Source organism: Cimex lectularius, unplaced genomic scaffold (genome assembly GCF_000648675.2).
Source record: "Cimex lectularius strain Harlan isolate CLEC.00 unplaced genomic scaffold, Clec_2.1 scaffold287, whole genome shotgun sequence".
Taxonomy (NCBI): Eukaryota; Metazoa; Arthropoda; class Insecta; order Hemiptera; family Cimicidae; genus Cimex; species Cimex lectularius.
The window spans coordinates 441,385-465,960 of NW_019392990.1; the positions used below are offsets into that span (position 1 = coordinate 441,385).

At 34.0% G+C, this 24,576-nt stretch overlaps 1 protein-coding gene across 1 annotated transcript in view; it reads left to right on the forward strand.

Annotated features, from left to right (window-relative positions):
- Positions 1 to 24,576, forward strand: part of LOC106670304 — a 281,929-nt gene that overhangs the window by 181,168 nt on the left and 76,185 nt on the right. The window contains exons 14-15 of the mRNA XM_024229610.1: positions 8,251 to 8,444; positions 12,517 to 12,625. Coding sequence (XP_024085378.1) covers positions 8,251 to 8,444; positions 12,517 to 12,625 — 303 coding nt within the window. The remainder of the gene's footprint in view (positions 1 to 8,250; positions 8,445 to 12,516; positions 12,626 to 24,576) is intronic.

Genomic DNA, 24,576 nt, shown 5'->3' on the forward strand with positions numbered 1-24,576 from the left:
TTCTACATAACAGGAATTACTTTAATTTAATTCACTTATAGAACAATTGTACTGTTATAAATACATTTATATACTCGAAATGAAGGTTAGTTGACTTTGACAAATTTCGGTAGTAAAACTCAACGGATTCTCAAAATTGGCGGCTCATTACGAACATTCTCTGAAAACTAATCGTAAAGTCCGACAGGGAAAACAGATAATTCGCTGTAAAAGGAAGGTTCGGGACAAAAGGCGTTTACGGGACAGGGGATTTGGCAAACATGTAAGTGGTCATCGCTTTGAGATTGGCCGTTTCTGGCTCCCCGGCTTGGAACGATTCCAAGGGTAAGAAAACAAACCTATCAACCGTTCATTGTTGGGCAACATTTCTGTGGGTCGAAGTTATGACACCAGAGGGAAATCTTGAAAATTCACTTTAACTAGTTAAACACGATTTAAAATATATGGTCCAATTTGTCGTTATGGTATAATCTTTGATCTAATTCTAGATTATTCATCAGCCTTCAACTTTATAATTATACAAAAATTGTTCGCGCCAGTGGATATTTAAGTTTGCTTTCATTTTATTTTGTTAAAAATTCTTCGATCTTCTCATTGGTCGGCATGTGACGAGTTGAGCCTATTTGATTCTCGTAGTCTACCCTACGAGAATTTCCAGCTTTTGCTAGTTACAGTAAACAGCAGATCAGAAAATCATCCACCCCTGGTGTTGGCAGTCCGGGGTCAGACCTCAGTTGCGCTTCGGGTGTGGGAGGGTGCTGTCAACAGCCAGGTCAATTCAGCACCCAACAGACCCATTCATACTCACATTCATGTTTAAATATGTATTCTCGCCTGTTTACATACCATTTATTCAATTCGGGTGATAAAGTACTTGATATTCCTTCATCACCCTTTAAACATATCCGACTGACCTAATTGAGGGTCGATGAAGGTACTCGATATTCCGCCATAGACGATATCACATCGCACATTCACGCTACTAAATACATTCAGCACAAACTGGTATGCACAACTATTGTTACTATGTACAATAGAACAACCCCGTTTCTTCGAAGAACCGAAAGAGGGGACCCAAATACCCGCTACCATGCTCAAGCCCAAGATTAAGAATGGAAACCTGATGTTGAGCATCATCGAGTTTATTTGTCGATAGGCAGAGAATCGATACTTCGCTTCATATAGAAAGGTCACGTTGACTCCTCGAGATGGAACATCACTATCACTTACTCGAAATCGCTACATGCTTGATGATGACGCTATATGCTCCACCAAATGTTTTCTTAAATATTGCAAATAAAGAGGAAAAACACGTGTCTATTGATTTTATCTCTAGATTATTTGTCGCTTTATTTTTGCACTAATTAAAGAACAAGTTTAACAATTATAGAACATAGAAGAGGTATACAAAACTTTTTACCAAGTGGAATCAGGCAGGACTGTCCTGAACTCTAAGCTCAGATTCTGACAAATTGAAAATGGATATCCACCGTTTTCTGTGACTATTCTCCAAAAATCCCACTTTGAGCAGATCGTTGAACAGGATGTAAAATAAATAGTAAATGAAAACATTGTTTGGATCAATAATTTTAATTTAACACAATTAAAGGGTCGATAAATTTCGTAAATGAGGACATAAGAAATAAAGCCTTTCGAAACATGCGAAAAATATATACTCTATTTTTGTAAATATTGCTCAAACCGGTTTATCGTGTGTTAAAAATTAATGGTTATAATAAAAATAAACTAAATGAAAATAACTAGAAATTAATTGTTTTAAGTGAGCGGAGGATAACCAGTTTATCGGCAGGTCAAATGACAGCGTATACTTTAGTAGATAGTGAAAGGTATTTTCCTACAGCTAGGAAATTGTAGTAGGTAATCCCAATAAATGTATTAGTATAATGGGCTTAAATGATATTGACTCCAGGAATAAAGAATAAGTACAGTAGGTCAACTGGAAAGATTCCCCTTCATTAAATAAAAAAAAAAAAATTTGCTGATTAAATATCTGATTCTGATGGGCATAATAATCAAAATTGATTATCGTTGGTTTTAGAAATATTATTGTAAAATTAAAAATATTTATTTTAGCAATTAAAAACGTAAAAAAACTATATTTTAACAATGAAACCTTTTCATTTGTTGAAGTCAAATCTTCACAAAAACGAAATAACCCATAAAAAGATACAAGAAAAAACGAGGAAAAGAAAACGTTTGATCACCGACTACAACAGAAAATGCAAATCATTTGGGAAAAAAAAACGATTGTGACTTGAAGTGATGCTCTAAACTTGGTTAGTTTGAGATAGATCCTCTTCAAATACAAGTGGTTGTAAACAACTATCTGTTGACGAGGCCCAAAGTCTAACAAGACATTAGGGACGTAGTTTTGTTAAATTTCGACTATCAATCTTATTTGATGATATATTCCGTTTTAGTTTTCCCCATTATCAACTTGTATATTAAACACGGATCCAGTATAAAATCTCCTATTCGAACTTCAAGAATTTTATTAAATTATGACAATATTGCTCGGTTATATTTGCTCTGATCATCTGCCGGCAGGGTTGAATTCACATAATTATAATATTGATCCTGCCTTTGTACTACGGGGGAAATCGGAATGAGGGATGTGCTGCAAATGTTAACCTATTCTACCGCACAGTAACATGCTTCAAAATTAATATGTACCAAGCTTTTTATAGAATACTATTCTTTTTTTTAACGTTGGTAGACGTTGAAATTTTTATTTAACCATGCTGAGGTTTGTGCCAAACAAAGGTAAAACGTTTATTAACTTTTTAACGCTGGAATTTTCGTACCAATTAAAAAAAAGCAATTAATGAAGCATTGCTTTTATACCTGGAATTTGATCGGTAGCAATCATTTTGGTCTTCATATCCCCTCACTGAGTTGGTCTGATGTTGCGTTTCGGCATGACACCATCAGTTTTATGTTAAATCAAGACTCTTTTAAAATTTAGTGCTTTGTTAGCTAAAGTGCTTTGTTGTGTTGATAGTCCTTGTTTATCGGTGCCTTTGGTGGTTTAAGTCTGTATGATCGTTGGTCTTTTTCTTTTAAATTATTATAATGTTTTGAATATTGTACACGATGTAAGTGAGCCGTTGTTAATTTGTGTATTTATAAGTGTTTTAGTGTTGAATTTCTTTGTATATTATAACGATTTGGAGTATGTTAATTGTTTATCCTTTTTGTACGTTAAGTAGCCGTTTTATGTTTGTCTGATTGTTGGGGAGACTTGATGGTTTTATGAGATGTGAGCCGCGTACTTTGATTTTCCGTCATTGTCTTTAAAAGATCTTATGATTTTTAAGTACGTTGAATCAGAGGGAAACAGGAAACGTGAAAATATGCGCTTATTATATAATAATTGTTTTTTCGTGTTTCTTATAATATTAAAATATATATATTCTTACAATATTACTTATAATCTAAAAATTTACAACAACAAATAAAAACAATGAGATACATGTAACAATCTATTTACTAAAAAAAAAGATTGTTCCAACTACTAATTTCGCAGATCAACATTTTCCTTCATCAGGGAGCAAACTACTTGTTATTGTTAAAACAATAAAAACTTTAACAACTTAATTATGTTTAATGATAAGTTATTAGATTTATCTGAGAAATATTCCACTTATTTACGTATTTGTATGTATATATGTCTTGTCGCTCTTTTATTACTAAATTGATTTTACCTGTTTATCCGACCAGATTAAAATATAATAATAAAATTTTATACTATAAATCTGCATTAAAATATTGATTTTTATCCTTATTCTCTTCTAAATGCTTGCCGACAGTTTAAATTTACATTATCTCCGATTTTTTTAATACGAATGTTCTAACAACCCTTTAGTATTTATTGATTTCATTCGTGCAATATGCGATTTTCAACTAAAAGCTTTTATCAGGTTGATATTATGTTTATCAGAGAGTAAAATTTGATTAACAATCATTTCCAATCGTTTTTACAACTCTGCCCGTGCTTACGAAATTTTATAATATTTCATTATGCAATCATATTTCTTTATATTTTTCAACGTTAACGCTTAACAATTTTTGTTTCTTCAATTAAACGAAAGATTTTTTCAAATTAGTTTTTAGTTTTTATCTAAAATACAATCAAATAGAAAATCAAATATGTTGAATTCAGTCTGATGCAAATTTTTCTCTCTATCCTGATAGTTTTTATAATAATTTAATCATATCGTAATTGTTCGTTGTTGTTGAATTAATGTTTAATGCAAAACTTATATTGGTCAAATAAAATTGAGCAATACAAACAGTATGGTTGCCAACCGTTGATACTAATTTTTTCAGATGCCATCACACCAGATGTATTTCTGATTACTTAGTTAGTAAGTACCGCAAAATTTTAAGTGCTAATTGGTAAACGGATTGGGTTGACGAAATCTATGGTAACTTCGGAAAATTTGCCTTCTTCCCAGTCGTAGTGTTATATCTAAGATTCTTCGCCAAATATTAGATCCTTAGCTAAGAAGATTTGATCTCTGGCTTTTCTCCAGAACGGTTGTTGTTTGTTTACTTCTCTTCGCTATGAAAAAGCTGCACAATCATAAATTACAAAGTGTTTTAAGTTGATTGTAGTTTTGATTTTGGTTTTTTATTACTTCAAGACGATCCTTAAAAATTCGGTGCTTAGAACTTATGTTCCATGAGTTTACGTTAACAAGATCAACGGTATTTTAAAAAAATAACCCCATAAATCGAAGTATACTTCCATACTTCCGGAAAGGTTAATAAAGGCCTGTCAGACCAATGATGCATCAAGCGATGGTCCCTGCCATTCGTACAGCCATGTGAACTCATTGATTTTCCATCATATCAAGCACCGAGGGCACATTAAGAAAATTGGTTTCGACTCCCATGGGAATGCAAGATGTAAACCCTATGCGAATACTCTTTAACGTCAATAATGCAAAATTAGTCATATTCGTAGTTACATCCATTCACTCCATATCGGAGTTTCGTGAGAATTCGTTTTCACGTTTCCATTATTAAAAATAACAAACAATTACCTACTGCTGCAATAATTTGCAGTACGATTTTTGATAAACACACGTAATGTTAAATATAAAAAAAAGAAGAAGAACGGTACTATTAGAGAAAAACCGAGAATTTCTTAGTAATAATAAACAACTGTATTGCCCTCACTGTCACTTAGGAAGTTGGGACGGTTTCTGGAAAGAGGAGGATTTCTGGAAGGGAGAGATGAAAAGTTTCTGTCCTAGAGTTTGTGTGAAAGGATAATTATTTTTGAAACTTCTTGTAACTTGATTAGTTTGTTGAAGGACATATTGTGTATTTAGCTTATTTTGAATGTAAAATTAGAAACATGGCAAGTCATAGGAGTATCAACGATGGTTCGGATGATTTTGGTTTGTTAGGATTGGATAAGTTGGAACGTTTCGCTTAAGTTCGCTGCTGTTTGTCCAAATGGGTGACAAAAAGATTTAATGAGTCGTTTGTGGTGGAGAGTCAGTTTTGATCTTTTGATGCAGCAGTCTTTTAAGAGGTCTTAAGCTAGGAACACACATACCCGATTGTACGCCATGCGACGCTACCCGATGCTACCCGACGCCTTACCACGTTTTGGTGGGGTGTGCCCATCTCTCCGACGCAAGCACACGTCGCGTACAGTCCACAGCGTTTAACACAATAATCACTATCACAATCGCAACGCATCTTTTGTTCTTAATGCACTATTTTGAGCAAAACCTTGTAATAAATGGTTAGTTAAATTTTATTAGCACAACCATCTAATAAATTGTTGGTTAAACTTAATTGTTTTAAATAAAGTTACTCCTAACCATCTAATTAAACAATGTTTATAAATGCATTTTTGATCTCGTTTAATTTGGTTTACATTAAAATAACATGTTATAATTAACACAACGACAAAATTACATGTACTTAGTTTGAAATAAACTACAAAAAATATGAGGGTCCTGTTCTGATGCTACCCGACGAAAATGGTGCAATTTTACGAGCAAAACTATGAAATAAATTGTTAATTAAATTTTATGAGCAAAACCGGGTAATAAATTGTTCCAATTTTAGTATATGTACCGCCGAATCGAGTACAATAAATTATTAGTTAAATTCATTATACCAAAAAATCGTATTCCGGTGTTTTGATTAATTTTCTACCAAACCATTAAAATTAATTTTTTAAATAAAAAAGAATTAATTTTTAATCACAGTTAATTTGGTTTATATTAAAATAAGTATGTTGTAATTAATATAACGACAATAATACATGTAGTTTGAATAAAAGTATGAGTGTCCGGTTCTTTTGTCTTTGACTGTACTCGATGTGGCCCGACGAAAATCTGGATAATGGGGAACGCAGAGCGTCGGGTAGGATAGCGTGGCATAGCATCGGGTAGATGTGCACGGGGGTAATGCAACCTTATGGAAAATCGGAGTTTGGATTTGCGTCGGGTAGCATCGGGTAGATGTGCACGGGGGTAATGCAACCTTATGGAAAATCGGAGTTTGTATTTGCGTGGGGTAGCATCGGGTAACGTCGCATGGCGTAGCATCGGGTGTTCCCAATGTTAAAGCATTTGTTCTGGTTTTTTTTTTAGTCGTTTATGTGGATTCCATATAAGCACTTTGTGTTTTTGTTGACTCCGTCTTTGGAATGTTATAAATAATAAGATAAATAATTAACACATAGAACAACATAGATAAATAATAAAAAACAACACATAGAAGAAAAATAACGCTACCTATATTGTCAATTTATGATAATATAGTTTTTATCATATTATTGAAGTAGATAGGAGCAGTGGTTGGTTACTCCATCAAGTGAAATTTACAAGTTCGCATTTTCTGTTTATCAACAACTGTTCAAAGGATACAACATGGTTTGCATGAATCAGCTGACGGGATCCTTAGACTTTAGAGCAAAGGTGCATTTATGCGATAGTCGGCTGATAATGAGAAGTCATCGGTGATTTCAAATTCAGCTATCGGTTAAGTAGGAGTTTAGGATCAGGCAGTAGGTAAAAGAATGGACTATGTTAAATTTTAGATAAGCCCTGAGCTTCATTCCCGATTGAAGATTTGTTTCACATCTTGGGTTACACTGTATCGACACCCCTTTCGCTCAACAACGGTGGTGTTGATGACTAGAGCCTGGATCTAGTGAAGTGAGAAATGAGTACGTCTCAACTGGTGGGCAGAAATAACAACAGAATAGATTGAAAGAATGGACAATTTGCCTATAAGACACAGTAGACTAATTAAACACTAAGTTGATTCATAGTGATAAGGGTTTTTAGGCTTTGGAATCATCCGGATGAGGGAAAATTTGGGTTCAATTCCATTGAGATGAAAAATATGTGATACTAAAGATAGAATTGTAATTTTAGGGAAGAAAAACTACAGCTTTTTAGGTATTTGTCGAGTGGAAGATGGTTTATGACGTGGGATAGTTCAATGAACGTGAATCATTTTCGAAAAGGAGATAGGTTAGATTTTATATACTGGTTTGGAAGTAGGGATCATTTAGAAGTGGAGAGAAAACACTGAAAAATAGGGAAATTAATAAGATTTTTCTTCTTCGGAGGTAGTCAAATAGCCATTATCTCGGCGAAGAGAAGGAAAGTACAATTAATAAAAAATAACATACCGTTTTCGATACGTTATATTATGGTGAACTGAAACATAAACCATTGACTAGCATTTGCCCATTAAAAATAAAACTATTGAAAACAAGTGTCTACCATATCTAAAGAAATACGGAATATATATTATATATAAAGCTTACAATAATACCTTTGTAATTAAAAATATAAGTTCTTCATATCTAATTACTTCAGGGATATGTATGTAATATATTACGTAAAGGCTAAAGTGTTACTTGTTTTTATTTATTGATTTAGTCTTATTTTTTATTATTTTTTTATTCACAACATAACCTCTTTTCTACATATGTACAAAATATGCGTGTAATATATGTTTTATTGAATTTATAAGTATGAAGTAATAAGGCGCTGTGGTACAACAGTCCCGCACAACTTTCATGCTCTGCGCAACTGTATCCCAATTTACTCACACTCATATATAACAGTGAATACAATGTCATTTAAATATTTAATTAATTTCAAAATAAATATTTATGATATATATTAAACAATGAAAATTTCAGTAGAAAGTATTCAGTTTCATATTATTTATGTTTGTGTTCAGAGCTGAGAAAAAAAACTTCCCAACGAAAGAGGTTACTGAAGAGACAGAGACTAAGAACGGAGCAAAAAGAAGCAAATGTGCAAAAACGACCAAGAGGCTTGGATCGGTCTGGCGTCACGCCGCTGGAGAACATCTGGAGCAAGTCAGAAGAACCTTAGCGGCTGAGATCGTCGAGCATGAGGAGAGCGTTATCGGTGAGAATATTTCGCCAATTATTACCCTCATTGAGCCTTAATTCTAGAGTTTTAATAAAACAAGAAGGGGTTGCGACCCCCGAGGTCGGCCCTAATTAGGGCGCCCCTTTTAAAAACCCGCTTCGTATCCCGTTTCTATACTTTAATTAACAACTTGTTCAACGACGGCACCTCCGGAGAGGAAAGGGTCTCGACTTTCACTCTGAAATGCAAATATTATTTTGAATCTATATTTTATAACGTCATACAAACGCAATAAAATCACAATAAAAAGCGAAACACAATTAAAAACTAAAATTAAAGAATGGGGACATTAATAAAAAAAAGAGAGTAGCCCTGTAAAAATGATTTGCAAAGTAAAATATTAAGCTGTGAACAGGGAGAAAGCAAAGATGAAAAACAACCTTTAAGCTTTACTTGCCCAAGGAATAAAGAACCCCAAACTCAAATATCTTCAGAACTTTATAGTTCAGTCCCTTTGCCAAACATCCTACAGTATTAAGCGGTTGTACAGATTCTTATGAGAAACTTTAAAGACCCGTACCAAGATTTATTATTCACCCGTGAGCTTCTTTAATCCACAAAAACATTAATCTCTTGGCAAAAAATGTTTTAACTAAAAAAAGAAGTTGAGTAACTTTCATACCACAAAGAAAAATTGGCATTAATAAAATAACATGCATAACTAAATGCTAAACACCACGGTAAACGTAAGGTTTGTTATACTTTCATAAAGCTTTCTTAATCCCCCTCAGCTAAAATAAGGTATTGACAAAAATAAAGTTTTTTATGAAAAAGTAGTACTTCAACCTTTTTCTCAAAAATTAAATGAATAAAGGAAAATATATCAGTTACAGTACATGCGTTTTGTTGGACGTCGCTTTTTGAGGTTTGGGTTATTTTTCTATTGCAGCTTTTTCCATATATGTAATGCATTATGAGGAACTTTAAATCTCTTCCTCAGTAGATTTTTTTATAAGAATCAACACACGACTGTCATGAATTATAGGAATTTACCTATTTATTTGTGTCAAAAAATGCTGAATACATAAAATAAATCATCCACCATTAGAAACTGTAATATATGTTTACGTTATTCGTTGTGTAATTTTTTAATATTCTTCCGATTCGCAATACACTATCAACAAATAAAATTGCATTGGAATAAATTATATTTCATTATTGATGAGTCATTTAATGATTTGTAATATTTATTTTGAATCGAATGTTGTTAATTTAAAAATTATTATACCCTGATGGGCATAATTAACGCACCACCCTTAAATTTTAATGTGTTTAGGTTTATTTATATTTTGCGTACCAAAAAATGCCGTGTACTTACATCTCTGGCGTGGAATCACGTCCGTTAAACGCCTTTGCATTCTTTAGAAAAGATTTCTGGTAAAAATCCTGTGGAATTCTTCCAAATTCGTCAAGAACAGCCGTTTCCAACTCCTCTGGGATGATAGAACCTGGGATTCGTCGCTTAAGCCCAAGAACAATTACATTAATAATAAAATAAAAACATTAACAATTAAAAAGAACATTTAGGATTAAATATCGATACTCGGAGAACGTGGTGTCTAGCTTAATATTACGTATTTTAAAATCTACTGTTCTAAATGGAACCCGACATTTGAATTATCGACTTTCCCGTTTGCTGTTCTTTGAAAGTCGGGAGGAGTATCAATGTAATAGAAAATGATTTTAATAGTTCTACAAAAAATGCATACATTCATGTATTAAAACCTCTTACTCCATGGCTTTATCTCTTTTACTAGTGGGAGTGATTTCATTTCCGTGCAGAGGTAAGTGTGAGCGGACATGTCAATGTCGGAATATAGAGTTATTTTACAGACTTACAGAAGTAGTTAACTTTTTAAAGAAGTGAATATATTGTGATAGATTATTTGGAGATCGTCAGATGCATTCTGGTGTGACGTAGGTTTAAGAAAAACATTTTCTTTATCGTGCCAACGTTTCGATCTTTATTGAGATCATCTTCAGGGCTAAAAGTGTTTGTTTTCTGTGTCGATATGCCATTCTTGTGTGTCGTATTGAGAGTGCCTACACCAGACAGCATGTCACGATCTCCAAATAAACTAACGGTCACTAAACACCACACATACTGTGGTGGACGGTGCAAAAAATAGGAAACGGAAGAAAGAATAGATACAGAAACGAAAGAAAGAGAAAAAATGAAAGAAAGAAAGAGAGGGGGAGAGAGAGAGACAGACAGACAGACTGATTGACAGATTGAAAGAAAAACTAGACAGAAAGAAAGTGAAAAAAGAAAGACTAAGAAAGAGAAAAGGAGAGAAAGAGAGAGTATATGTGTCTGACAAAAAATTAGTTAAACAGAGTTTTACAATTTTGTTTTTACGCCAAATTTCTATTTTTTTCTAAACATATGTGATTGGCAATTATTTTATGGATATCTTTTCATTACGAAATTAGTCAAATAATTCAAAGAACGTTCCCCTCTCTTTCTTTTGACTTTTATTAGTAGCGTGTAATTGTTTTTTCCTTTATAAAATTTGCTAAGAAATAGATATAATAATGAAATAGTCTTTAATCTTAAATTTTTTCATTCGTTACTCCTAATTTTAAAGTGAAACGTATAATAAAACGATTAAAAAAATACTATACATATAAGAACCACCTTCGTTTTGCTACCTTTTACCTTCAACAGTGTAAACTGTGTGTTTTTGGATCTACTCTTTCTTTCGAACCTTTATGGAAGTCGAAGTACAATGTTATACAGTTGTTTGGAAATAGTATCAGCTATACGATCGATACTGACCGGTGGGTAGAACGCAATACTGATTGAACTTTTGTTAGGGTTTAAGCAAGAACGGACAAACTTACAGAATTGAACAACCGCCTCGCAGATTAAACCCAATGATTTTCACTGATTTATTCAATATTTCCGTTAATATAAAAACCTTTTTTGTTTATTTAACGAGAATGGGTACAAAAAATCAATTTATAATTCTGTCATTGAATAAAAAAAATGATCTAATGATGGATGATTAATTATTTTCACTTAATATTTTTTAGACAATAAAATATTTAGTATAATCATTGTTTTATTTTTTAAGTTTATTTGTTGATAATTTAATAACGGGAAGATATGATAAACTAAAGACATTCAACCAACATGGCGCCTTTATATTAAACCTCTGCTGCAATTTTTTACGAGTCATCAAAAATATGAGGTCTTGTTTCACCATAGAGAAAATCGACTTAAAGCAGGCCACTTTTCCTCGGCAGCCGCGTTTTGTTGATAAAGTCATGATGGAATTTGGTTCTTAGAAATGATGAATTCATTGTATAAGATCCTCTGAATTCAGCCCTAACTTATTGCACAATCTTTAGATGTGGTTTTATTTATTTTATCCAAACAATTTCGTTATAAAACTACAAGCAGAAGTTTTTTAAGCCGATAATGGTCAAAGTTAATTTTTGTGCATTGTTTCTCTTGAATCGCAGCAAAGTAACATAATAACTAGTACAAATGCGTTTCCCTTCAAAGGAAAACTTAGCTAGCAATGTTACCACAGGTCTCTAGGCTGTAATATATCGTCGTGAGCTATCTGAAGTTTTCTTTGTATTCCGGACATAAATATCCATTAAATTTGACAAATCTGACCTACCTTCTCACGAACATCATAAATTCTTTGCTTATCACCTAATGTCATTGCTAACCCGGTTTTAAATTTTGACTTTGATTTATTAGATCATTCTGCTACAAAATAGAAATGTAGTGATTGAAACTTCGCTCATTTCGCTAATAAATGAAGGTATATGTAAATTCATTTAGGTATTTCTTTCTTTCTTAAGTCTTCAACAATAAAAAACAGGCGCGCACAAATAAACTAGAAAATTACGGACAAATTAACATTTTAATCGCACTGAGCGCGTGAACATACGCACACTGGCACTTAGACATTGTCACTAGGAAATTCATTGCATAATATTAATGATCATTTGCCTTTTGTCATTTACAGTATGAATGAAATAATTTTGACACTTTTTTAAATCACGCTATATTTGTTTTAATTTTTTTTAGATGTGCTGTCATCAGTGCACGCCATGTCCGTTTTGAACATCCTTCACAACGCGTTGACGTTATACAAGAGAGTCATTGGAAGCAAACAGCAGTGTACTCCTAGCCAGAGGTGAGCAGGTGAGAATTTGCTACTAAAAAGAAAAGAAAAGAGAAAAAACAATGGGCGTCACGAGGCAAAATGAAACGAAACAGCAATCATTTTAGTCAATTTAATTTAAATAACTTACAAGTTAATTTTACCAAGCCGAAACAGGATGAATGGAGGGGCGAGGTCGTTTATTTCATTCATTAAAAGCACATCAGGTTTCACTGACCGTCAGAGCAACCTCGTGGTGCTTCCGAGGACTGTAAAGCTCTCCTTACACACGGAAGATATCGGGCTTATGACTTTAACTTTGATCCGGCTCATAATTCAACCCTTTTACCGTTTATTACATGTTATATATAGCCCATATAACTTTTAGTATTTCTTTCAGGTATTATTAAAAAAAGAGAACATTTATAAAAACCTAAACTTGGGCTTTTCTGTACTATATGTAGAGTTGTAGTTTTATATTGTTCTTTTTTTGTATGCCTTTTTTATACTCATATTACCTTACGCTATGACATTTTATTAGTTATTACATTACATTTATTTTACTTTTTACATCCTGTGTAACAATTTTTATGGTTTGGTTCGTTTATATTAAGGAATGTTTATTTTACAATGTATAAAATCCCTTTGAACGAGTTTTCCTGCAATAAAAATATAAATAAAACCATTCACATTCACAAACATTAAAGTAACACCTCAATTATGAATGTTTTTTTCAAGCTGATCCACATTTACAAATATAATATGAATTTTAACTTAAACCATTTTTAAAGAAGTTTTCTCCAGCACGGTGACAAAAAAAATCAGGGTTATAAGCATGGTAAGACAGGAACCCTGATTATTCATATTGCTGCGGTCATGTCTCATTTTGGGGTTTTAGCCTTTGCTATGCATATATTTCAAGGATTCTATGCCAGTCGATTTGTTCTTTTAGGTAGGATAAAAAAGTAATATGTAGGATTGTACTAGACAGGATTAGGTATAGAAAACGTTTAAGAAAAACCAAAGGATGTTTATAATAAAGAAGACCAAAATCATTTTTATTGAAAACAAAAGTTCTCATTAGTTTTAAGTAGCCCATAAAAACCTTACATAATATTTTTCATAGCAATTAAAAATTAAAAATTTCATCCAAATTCAACGTTATCAAAACTGCATGAAAGTTTCGAGTGTCCTCTTTCAGTCTTTGTGACAAGGTTTCAATTTTATGTTGATAAACAATTTTATGTTTATGATGCTCTGAATCGATATGGCCCGAAAGGGACCCTTTTGCGTGAATCAACCTATCCCCCAAATTGAAATAAAAACCAAAATCAGCCCGGGGAAATAAATCAAAATAAAAAGAAAGATAAATACAACCTCAAAAAATTTGTTTAAAAGAATACATATTTTACACCTCAGACCCAACACCTTTAGGATCTACAAGCCAGCCCATCAACAAAATTCAGTTCGAAACCAAAAACCTCTACTGTACAAATTAAAATTAAATATTATTCAAAAGCAATTAAAAGATCGCATATGAGTTATCTTTTGACCTTAAGAGAGTCGTTAGGAGTCCTTCTTTACTAACCAATGTCTCAGAAACACCTAAAGGTCCTCAACCAGTACCTCCCCCGTCGCTCCGGCGATAAAGAGTCCGGACAGGAGGTCACTCCCGCCCCCAGCTGAGCCATTACCCCTAGCGTGTCAACCCCCAATCCGCATCAATCCTGGGGGTGACTCCGTTCATGTAAGTATGTAAAATAAGGATGAAATCAACTTTTCATTTTTTACTTTCGGTTGTTCCCTACTTCACGAATAAAAATCCTATCTTACCAAGCATACCATTTAAAAGATATCGCAGTTTTTTGTAAATGATTTGTTTTGCCACAACATATACAGAATTATTACAAAATACATCAAAGATATTCCAATGATTAAATTTCAGATTATTATCATAGGATTATTTGGAGATCGTGAGTTGCGGTCTGGTGTGACGTAGGTTTTAGAAAAACATTTTCTTTATCGTGCCAACGTTTCGATCTTTATTCAGGTCATCTTCAGGGCATGTGATTTATGAACATTGTTTAAATTTTACAATGTAGGATGCGTATTTGTAAAATTTAAACAACATTTATAAATCCCAGGCCCTGAAGATGATCTCGATAAAGATCGAAACGTTGGCACGATAATGAAAATATTTTTCTAAAACCTACGTCACACCAGACCGCATCTCACGATCTCCACATAATCATTAACAAACTGTCACTAAACACCATATATCGGGTTGTCCGGAAAATAATGCAGGATTTTAAGTTTTCATTAAAAAAAATCTATATAAAATATTCTGTTTACGTTTACAGGATTACTCATTTGTATGAATGTCAANGAAATTATTTTGATTAAAGAACATTGCTTTAAAGTAACTAGTTTCTTTTTTTTTGTTTAATACCAAAATCCTGCATTATTTTCCGGACAACCCAATATTATCATAGGTTGGTGCCAGGAAAACGGCTACTACTTGGAGTAAAAGGGATCAATAGATGGCGTATTCTTTCAATTATATTCATGATTAATGTACCTGGGCATATGAAAAGAGCTAAAGAGAAAAATTATTATTATGCGATTTGCGTATAAAAGCCGGACAAGATAATTATTTCGACTTGATTCGTCGTCGTTTTTCCTAATCCACCCAGATTAGTAAGAAAAATGAGAAAAAGCTAAATTACTGAGAATCATCATGATAATCTCTCAGATTTAGACCGTCCCATTCATAACCCATAATACTCGGAATATATGAGATCACAAGCTTATAGGATATGGGGAAAGTTACAAATAGATAATCCAATGAAGGTGAATTAATTCACTCTTTATTAGGATAGGATATTATTCAGCAATTAACAAAATAAACCATTTTTCCGTACGATAGAAATATTTAACCAAGTTTGAAAAATGTTGATTACAATACTAAGGTTAACCATACATAGATAATTAATAAGAAGTAATGAAAGATTCTTATAGTGCACATATTGGCTATAACATGTACACAATACATCAATTTAATTTTCACAAAGGATATGAAAACTTATATAGATCAAAAGGGACATCTTTGAAAGAAGAGAACAGCTGATCTTGATCTAAAGGGCTTTGCAACCTCCTTTATTGGCTCTCGACTTCAATATCTTATTTCTTCAGCTTTAGTAAGGATGCTAGAGTGAAAAACAATTTTCCGTTGATTGGAGATTCTTGTTCAGCGAGAATTCGAGAAGGTTTATTAAATTGAACAGCTTTTAAACATCGCAAATTCAACTCCCGTGACAAAAATTACCAAACAGGGGGCTTTTTTCTCGCCAATCGTACTCGGTTGTATACTTTGAATAAATTTTCGTGATAAAACTGAATGATACATAAATGTAAATAATAAAAACGATAAAGTTTGGAATAGATCTTATGAAGATATAATTACTGCCACCCTCTCCATACACTTCGAAAATGTAGAATGTAAACATTTTAAAAAATCCATCAACATCAACGTACAGTAATTATATATTAATATGAAACAACTTCGGCGTCATGGACTTTTCCTACTTGACATGTTTGACTTTTCCCAAGAAACCGAGAAAGTGGAAACTGCCTGTGGCGTCTTGAGATCAAACGAGGGCCGAGACATGCTGGATTAACTACAAACCCTATTATTTCCCGTTTTGTCGAAGTGGCTATGCCTAGGCACAAATTAACCCTTCTGCAGAAAGATAATTGCATCGTGTACAAGTTGTTTAATTAAACAATTTAAAGTGTTGAAACCATTATTTCAAAGTACTTACGCAAATGAACGTTCACGTATGCCTGTCATACATAAATATTAGTAAAGAAAAAATAGAATTATTTGGAGATCGTGAGATTCGGTCTGGTGTGATGTAGGTTTTAGAAAAACATTTTCTTCGTCGTGCCGTTTCGATCTTTATTGAGACCATCTTCAGGGCCTGGGATTTATACACATTGTTTAAATTTTACAAATGCATGTAGGATGTGAAAAAATGAATTTATACAATACTAGAAATGTTAGATTCAATCAAAGTATTTGTACTGACTCAAAGTGTTTGTTTTCCGTGTAGATGTGACATTCTTCTGTGTCGTGTTGAGAGTGCCAGTGAGATATTGATGTTTTACGTTTATATACGTTGGATTTTGAAGGATTGGGGAAGGAAGCCGGGATAGAAAGACATTTTTATATTAGGAAGCGGCTTCTGTGAAGTGAAAGAAGCCGACAATGGAAAAAAATGGGTAATGGTTCGGCCTGATTCTCCTTTCAGGATTATATAGATGTGGGTTACGTTAATATCATTAATCAAATTCAATTTCGATAACATACATATATCATCATCCCATCACACAAAACATATAACATATAAAACACTCATCACATTCCACACATCAAACATTTCTACTTAGTCTAATTCTTCAACAATTTGGCTTTACTTTCCCTAATTATCCCCGTCTTTCCCTAATTTGTAAAATTTAAACAATGTTTATAAATCCCAGGCCCTGAAGACGATCTCAATAAAGGTCGAAACAAAAAAATAGCAAAAAGGAGGGAAAATTAAAAAGGTAGAGTTGAGATGGATAGTTAGTGTCCGAGTGGATCGAAGTCACGATAGCTCAAGTGGTAGAGCAGCTGAGTATTTAGCCGAAGGTAGTTGGTTCGAATCCCGATTGTGACACTGACTTTTTTATATCAACTAAAACCTTAATTACTTGAAAAGAATTTATTTGATCAAGCGGACCACGAAACAATAAAAGGTCGAAACGTTGGCACGATAAAGAAAATGTTTTTCTAAAACCTACGTCACACCATGCCGCATCTCACGATCTCCAAATAATAACTAACGGTCACTAAACAGAAGCCAATACTTCGTTATTAAGAGGTTATTCTACAAGTCAAATGGAAATATTTTTTATTTTTTTATGTATTTATTTTTAAGTTTTAGGGCCAACAAACTACATTGGTCATCACTAGCCCCATATTCCTTTGCTTTTATTTTCATGGGTTTCTCGCGTATTAATCAAACTAATTTTTTCTCCTGTTTCCCCAACCATGTTATGATCAGACAAATTAGGACAGGAACAGTATCTGTTTTCTTGTGTTATTACTAGACCCCATTGCCTCGTCCAATGTGGCTAATAACACAAATACACATGAAACAAACAAGCTGAAACACGATAGTCTGGCTAACCGTCACAGACCCCAGAGTACTCAATATTCCTCTGGGTAATTAGGGATAAACCCTCCATATTCGGAAATAAATTACATTCACACACACGTGACGATTCGGACTTATAACCGATGGGAGCGCCACTATAATAGTGTGAGACGTCACAACAATATTTTGTTTTTTGGCATCAAAAGAGAATGGGGCAACGCAGCTGATCAATTTTTCAAAAAAAAGAGAGCTCGATAACAAGCACTTTTCTTGGTTTTTCACTAAGATAGTCCGCCCGGTTGGCCTTAACACGACCAGAGGAATTCTCTGCGTACATACGCAAGATCGCAGAATTCTTCAGAGCATACGGTAACTTTCGTTTTTACTTTTCCGTTTTCCCCTTTACAGAGACTATTCGTTGAAAATATAATATTTTTTCAATTAAAAAATAATAATTAGTTCAGTAGTGGATTTTTGTCTTCATTTTTCCCTTTTTTCACTTTATATTTCCTTTAAATCTCGACCAAAAAAAGATTAAAGGTTTAATTTTTGTATTTACCTGTTTCCTTTTCCTTTTTTTATGCGAGGCCGTTAAAAAAATAGTCCATTGCATAAATGCGGAGTATTAAATTCGGTTCCACTGATTTAAAAAAAATACATACATATAATAAAATTAAGTAATCATGATATATTTATTTTCCCCCTATCTAAATAAAAAATACAAAATAAAAATATTCCGTCTATCCGATTTGTCTAGTGTGTAAGAACGTGTTCACGCAGGACGAATCCGGTGAATGTAGCGAGTGAGGAACATTGCTTTGCGTATACTCGGTCGTCCTTAAAAGGACAATGAGGATCTTTAACGTCCGCACCTAGCCTTTTCGGCTTTATCGGACGTTTTGATTCTTATGATGAGAGCTGACGCACCTCCGCATAAACAGAATTGTGTTACTGCCGCAGCTCAGCCCCGAAGGTGTATAACGATGGTCATACTCACGTTTCGAGCGAAGGTCACTGAGAAGACAGCCTCTTCTCTAAGTTCCCGCCAGGGGGATCGCCACGAACCACTACGAGTCCATTCCCGGTGTAACAAGGGCTGAACTTTGGAACATTTCTGTTACCCCGTAGTACAGATGGTTATGCACCCTCCCCCTTCTATGCAGACACGATCTGGTACCCTAACCCTCGTGTGCTTCTGATATGGCACCCGCCGCCCCATTCTTACCCAAGGCCGACACGAGTACAGCTTGTGCTTTAGAGAGGTTGCCACGCCCTCAGGGTTGCACCATTATTTTGCGCCCGGACCTAACCAAGGGTTGGGAGGGAGCGAGTGAGGAACAATCCTTCATATTCCATGCACCCATGTAACCCTCCAGAATAATAAAAAGTTGAATTCGTAAAGAAAGGCAGTGTGGAAGGAACTTCGGTGTAACCTGATGGCACAAATTAAAATTTTATTAGAGTCACAAAAAAGTCTTTCCTCCACAGTCCACCCTCTTTCCGAAACTACGAAAACCTTAAAGACGAGCATTAGTAAGTTCTAAAAAACAGCTAATATTAACTGCCTAAATTCCAAATACGAAGAACTCGCTGCAGATCTCGCAAAATAACGGGTATCGTAAACAAGACTCCGCACCCTTTAGAAAATGGAGAACAGTGACAAATAGATAACGAGGAAAAAAAATCCACGATAAATAGCGTAAGATCTGATTAAGGAAATAGACAGAGATTCAGACAAATTCTGTCTAATTTAGAAAATAATGTAGCAAATACGGTTAAATTAAAAACTGACAACCCGGTATAAATTATTACATTTTTAGAATGTTTACACGATATTAATAATATTGCGGGTCCATTCCTGAAGAAAAAAAAGTGCTGAGCGCGCCTAAAGAAGTTTTCACTTCAATAATTATATTCACTCCAACTGCGGTATCATATAATAGTGAGCAGTTAAATCGAATAATAAACGAATAAAAACATGAAATAACCTTTGACTATTGCAGGCAAAATTATCGTCGAGTTCACGAAGGTAGAGCATATTCTGAAACTGCAAAGCCCAGACGAAAGCTTCCGTTATTTTGCAGATAGTATAATAAAATTTCGTCTGATCCTTAAGTCCCACACTACGGCCGAATTAATACATTGCATTCTCGATGGAGTAAACCAAAAAACTATATCTTATTTTTTTCAAAAAATTCCAACGAGAATTCAGGTACTCGATCTCTTAATTAACCAGGTCGAAAAACTTTTTAATTGTCTAACAGAGCAGAAGGAAACATTTCTACGACAAATGAAGACCTAACAGACCGGGAAAACTACGATAAATAAAATTTTAATTGTTAAAATAAAATTTTTGAGGGTGCACTTATACTCGGAAAGTGTACTACCGAGATAATGGTCAAAGTAATCATACGTAATTACAAAATAATAATGACAATAGATATACTAATTACGGGAGAAATAAAATTTATCAAGTTAGGAGATATAACAACCGAAATAATTATAATAACCGGAATAATAGGCGCGAAAATAACAGTTCAGTAATAACAGAAGTAAAGGAAATAATAACCAGCAGAATAGAAACATCTCTCAGGGGAGGGAAAACTTTAAAAGGAACAACCCTAATTGGAATAAAAAATTTAACTATCCTCTACCCCAAGTGTACTTCATGTCTCAAAACCTATTCCTATACCCCCTCAGTGTTTCTATCCATATGGGCCACTCCCAATTTATCTTTACAGGAAACCTCTATTCCCCAATCATCAAGATCAGGAAAGGGCAGAAACGCAGGAAAATGATGGGTACTAGACAAAGAAGGAAAAAAATGCTTAAAAAAACGAATAAGGATAAGAGAACGGTGTCTTGACAATAATTTAAAAGTTTTACAGGCAACAAATAAAAAGAATATAAGGAGTGAGATTTATCTACGAATTAATAAAATTAGTACCGCGGCCTCATTGGATTCAGGGGCTACTATAAGCTGTATTAGTGGGAATTTTTTTAATATAATCAAAACCGAGTCTAAGGACCCCACTATTAAAATGTCCTATAAACATTACAATCGAAAACTCAGAGAAGGTTTTGATACAAAAGAAAGTGAAATTGAACCTAAAGATCGAGGATTATCGATGGGAATATACTTTTTATGTCCCGAATTTGCCTTTCGATATATCAATATAATTCGATTTTTTGAAATTCTCACAGACGACCTTAAACCCGCCGAAAGGATTATTCTCATTCAATTTCGATAAAAATGAATAAAATTCCTTAGTACTTGAAAAAATGAACATTGAAGACAGTTAATCACCATTCATTCCGACCTAGAAAAATTTAAAAGAGCATATCCAGATGTATTAACTGAACAATTAGGACTTACCCCTTTACTGAAGCACGAGATAAAACTAATCGACGGGACAAAACGAGAGTAAAAGGATTACTTATCAACCTTCCACCAATAATCCACCCTTACATGCTAATTAAAAATTTTACGGGAAAAAATTAACGACCTTCTTCAAAAGGGGATCATTCCCCGGTACAGACAATTTCACATCACCATGTTTTTTAGTTGCAAAAAACCGGCTGAATGCGGAAAGGAGGACTTCAATTGGTAGACTATTAGAAAGGACTTCGATAAGAGTCATAAGAATGCGGTCTAATGTTTTTAAATAATGCCAAATTTCTAACAGTTTTCGATTTAAATCCGGCTTACCATCAAATTGGTCTACCAGTGAAAAGCAAAATTTTGACCGCCTTTCAGACATCCTTTGGAACATACAATTATAATTCAGTCCCGTTCGGGTGAGACAGGTGGACAAATCCTCAGTGTTTTAATGGACAAGATTTTTGTTGATATTAAATATAAATGGGTTTTGAATTATTTTGATGTTTTAATCATTTTTAGTCAAATTTACCAAGACAACATTTCGCACGTGAAAGAGGTTTTAGACAGACTACAAAAGGATCCGTAAAACCAGAATATATCAAATTCGCGCCGAAAAGGATCGAATTTTTGAGTCATATAGTTGGCAATTCTAACTCTATTGATCCTAGGAGGATCGAGGCTTTATTGATATGGCCTGAACACAAACTCCCCGACAGATCGCTCAGTTTATGGGAGCCGTCCAGTTCTTCGGCAAGTTTATCCTAGAGCTTTCTATTGTCGCTGCCCCTTTGAACAAACTGAGAAAAAAAGAAGTCAGCTTTGGTCTGGTCTACGGAGAGGGAAGACGCATGGAAAAGATTCGCAAAACAATTACAGCAGCGACAATACTAAAGACTCCAGATTTTTCACGTCAGTTCGCGATCTATACACATGCATCGGGCAAAGGAGTCTCGGCAATGCTGACACAAAAGGACGAACACGATTGAATTTGGCTCTAGCCTTCGCGATCCGGAAATATACGGATTGTGAACAAAGGAGTTACAGCGCATACGAAATGGAATTGCCTGGGATCATTTTCGCGTCGGAAAAATTTCGAGTTTACATTCACGAACACAACCTCTTTCATCTATACACTGACCCCAAGTCATTAATAAGAACTCTTTTTAAGATGCAAAACTCCAAAGAAAGTTTAGCCAGATGGCTTTTGAAAATTTTAGCATTTGATTTCACTTCTCATCATATAAAAGGAAAATGCAACACCGTGCAGACTATCTCGGAATTTCTCGGAAGAAAGAGAAGAAAACCCGAAGGAAATAAACGCCGTTTTGACGGAAGTCCCTGAAATCTTTCAAAATTTCTCCCAAAGACGCATTATTGAGCGAGATAATAAAGAAAATAACGGGGAAGGAGAAGGAATTTTCAAATTAAACAAAAAAGTTGTTTGATGACGGTCGTGTGAATGGTAGCTATTCCGGAAAAGTAAAAGAACGTTGTTTTCCTCCTATATTTCCATACTTCTAGCATCTGCCATCAAGGTAATTTTTAGGAAAAAAAGGGCCAACTCTCATCGCAAATTTATACTCACATCCTGGGCAGGTTTTGATGAATGATATCGCAGGAGAATTACCCAATTCATCCCCTCCTGGTTTTATGGACATTTTGGCTTGTTTAGACGCCTTTACGCATTACACGTTCCTAATACTATTAAGAGGAGGTAATTCTACTTTGGTTTCGAAGGCAATTGACGAAATAGTATTCAAAAATTTTGGATACTGGCAGAAATTAATTTCTGATAACTCTAGTATTTTCCGGTCCGAGAAGTTCGAAAATTTACCAGAGGTATAAAACACGACTGCTTCATAAGATATAAACCGGACGCAAGCATCTGCGAAAGACGGATTAGGGATTTAAAAGAAGCGATAACACCCTATCAGAAGATCAGAAGAAATGGCCCGAACATTTGAATTTCATTCAGCTCGCTTTTAATTCCGCAACTCATAAGTTTACAGGATTTATCCCAAATTCTTTGTTCCTGGCAAGAAATGTTTACGGTCCTTTGGAATTGACATGGCAAATCGAACCGAACGATCCTCAGGTTAATTATAGTGAATTATGGGACGCTGCTCTAAGGAACTTTTAAAAAGCTCATGATACACTACAATAAAAAAAAAATTCGTAGAATATAAAATTGGGGATAAAGTTTTGATTAAAACCTATATATTGTCAATAAATATAATGTGATAAATAAAAAATTATCTTTTAAATACACCGACCCCTTACCGTACGAAACAGCAACGTGTCTTACACACTTCAGGCGGATAGCAACCAAAATGAGGAAAAAAACAACTTAAATATCTCAGCTAAAGAAATACATATCTCCCACGAATAAAAAATAATAATAATAAATTCTCTACCACATAATTTCTTGTGAACCTTCTATTAAATTGAAATTTTTAAATTGTTTTCTTTAGAGATAAGAAATCCACTGTTGAATGTAATGAACTTTTTTAATATAAAATCATATACTTTAAAAGAACTTTACTCATCTTGAATAATTATAAAAAACTTTTTGCATCTTTAACTGAATTAATGAACCAAAGAATGGCTCTAAGGGGATAATCGAGTAAAAACATTGTCTCTCACCTTCACAGCGTACCTCGCCATCGAATGGAACTATCTAACGCCGCGCCACTCGCATCAATTTGTCAAGTCGAAAGAGGAAGATTCACCATCTACTGTAGATGCATCGGGCTGTAGGATTACTGAATGGCTTCTACAGCATCGCACAAATAAATAATACTTAAAGAAGACATCGCCGATATTACCTTGGATTTCGTCCTATCCAAGCCCCCCTTCATACCATATGGGCTCAGTGACGGATGACGACGATTCCTGAACCGGCTTTACTTTTCCGTTTTCCCCTTTACAAAGACCAGTCGTTGTAAATATAATATTTTTTCTATTAAAAAATTATAAGCTCAGTAGTGGATTTTTCTCTTCATTTTCACATTTTTTCCTTTATATTTCGTTTATATCTCGAAAAAAGGTTTAACTTTTATATTTACTGTTTTCTTTTTCCTTTTTTTATGCTAGGCCGTTAAAAAATTAGCTCATCACACACAAGACTTCGTTGATCCACTCCATAGTATTCAACATTCCTTGGGATAAGTGGAGAATAGCCCCTCCATTCTCGCTAATAAATTTCATTCACACTGGGAATGTTTAACGTTAATGAAAGTGATTATTCGGAGATGTGAGATGTCTCTGGTGTGATGTAGGTTTTAGAAAAACATTTTCTTTATCGTGCCAACGTTTCGATCTTTATTGAGATCATCTTCAGGGCCTGGGATTTATAAATGTTGCTTAAATCAATTTTTAGCAATTAAACGTTAATTTTATACATA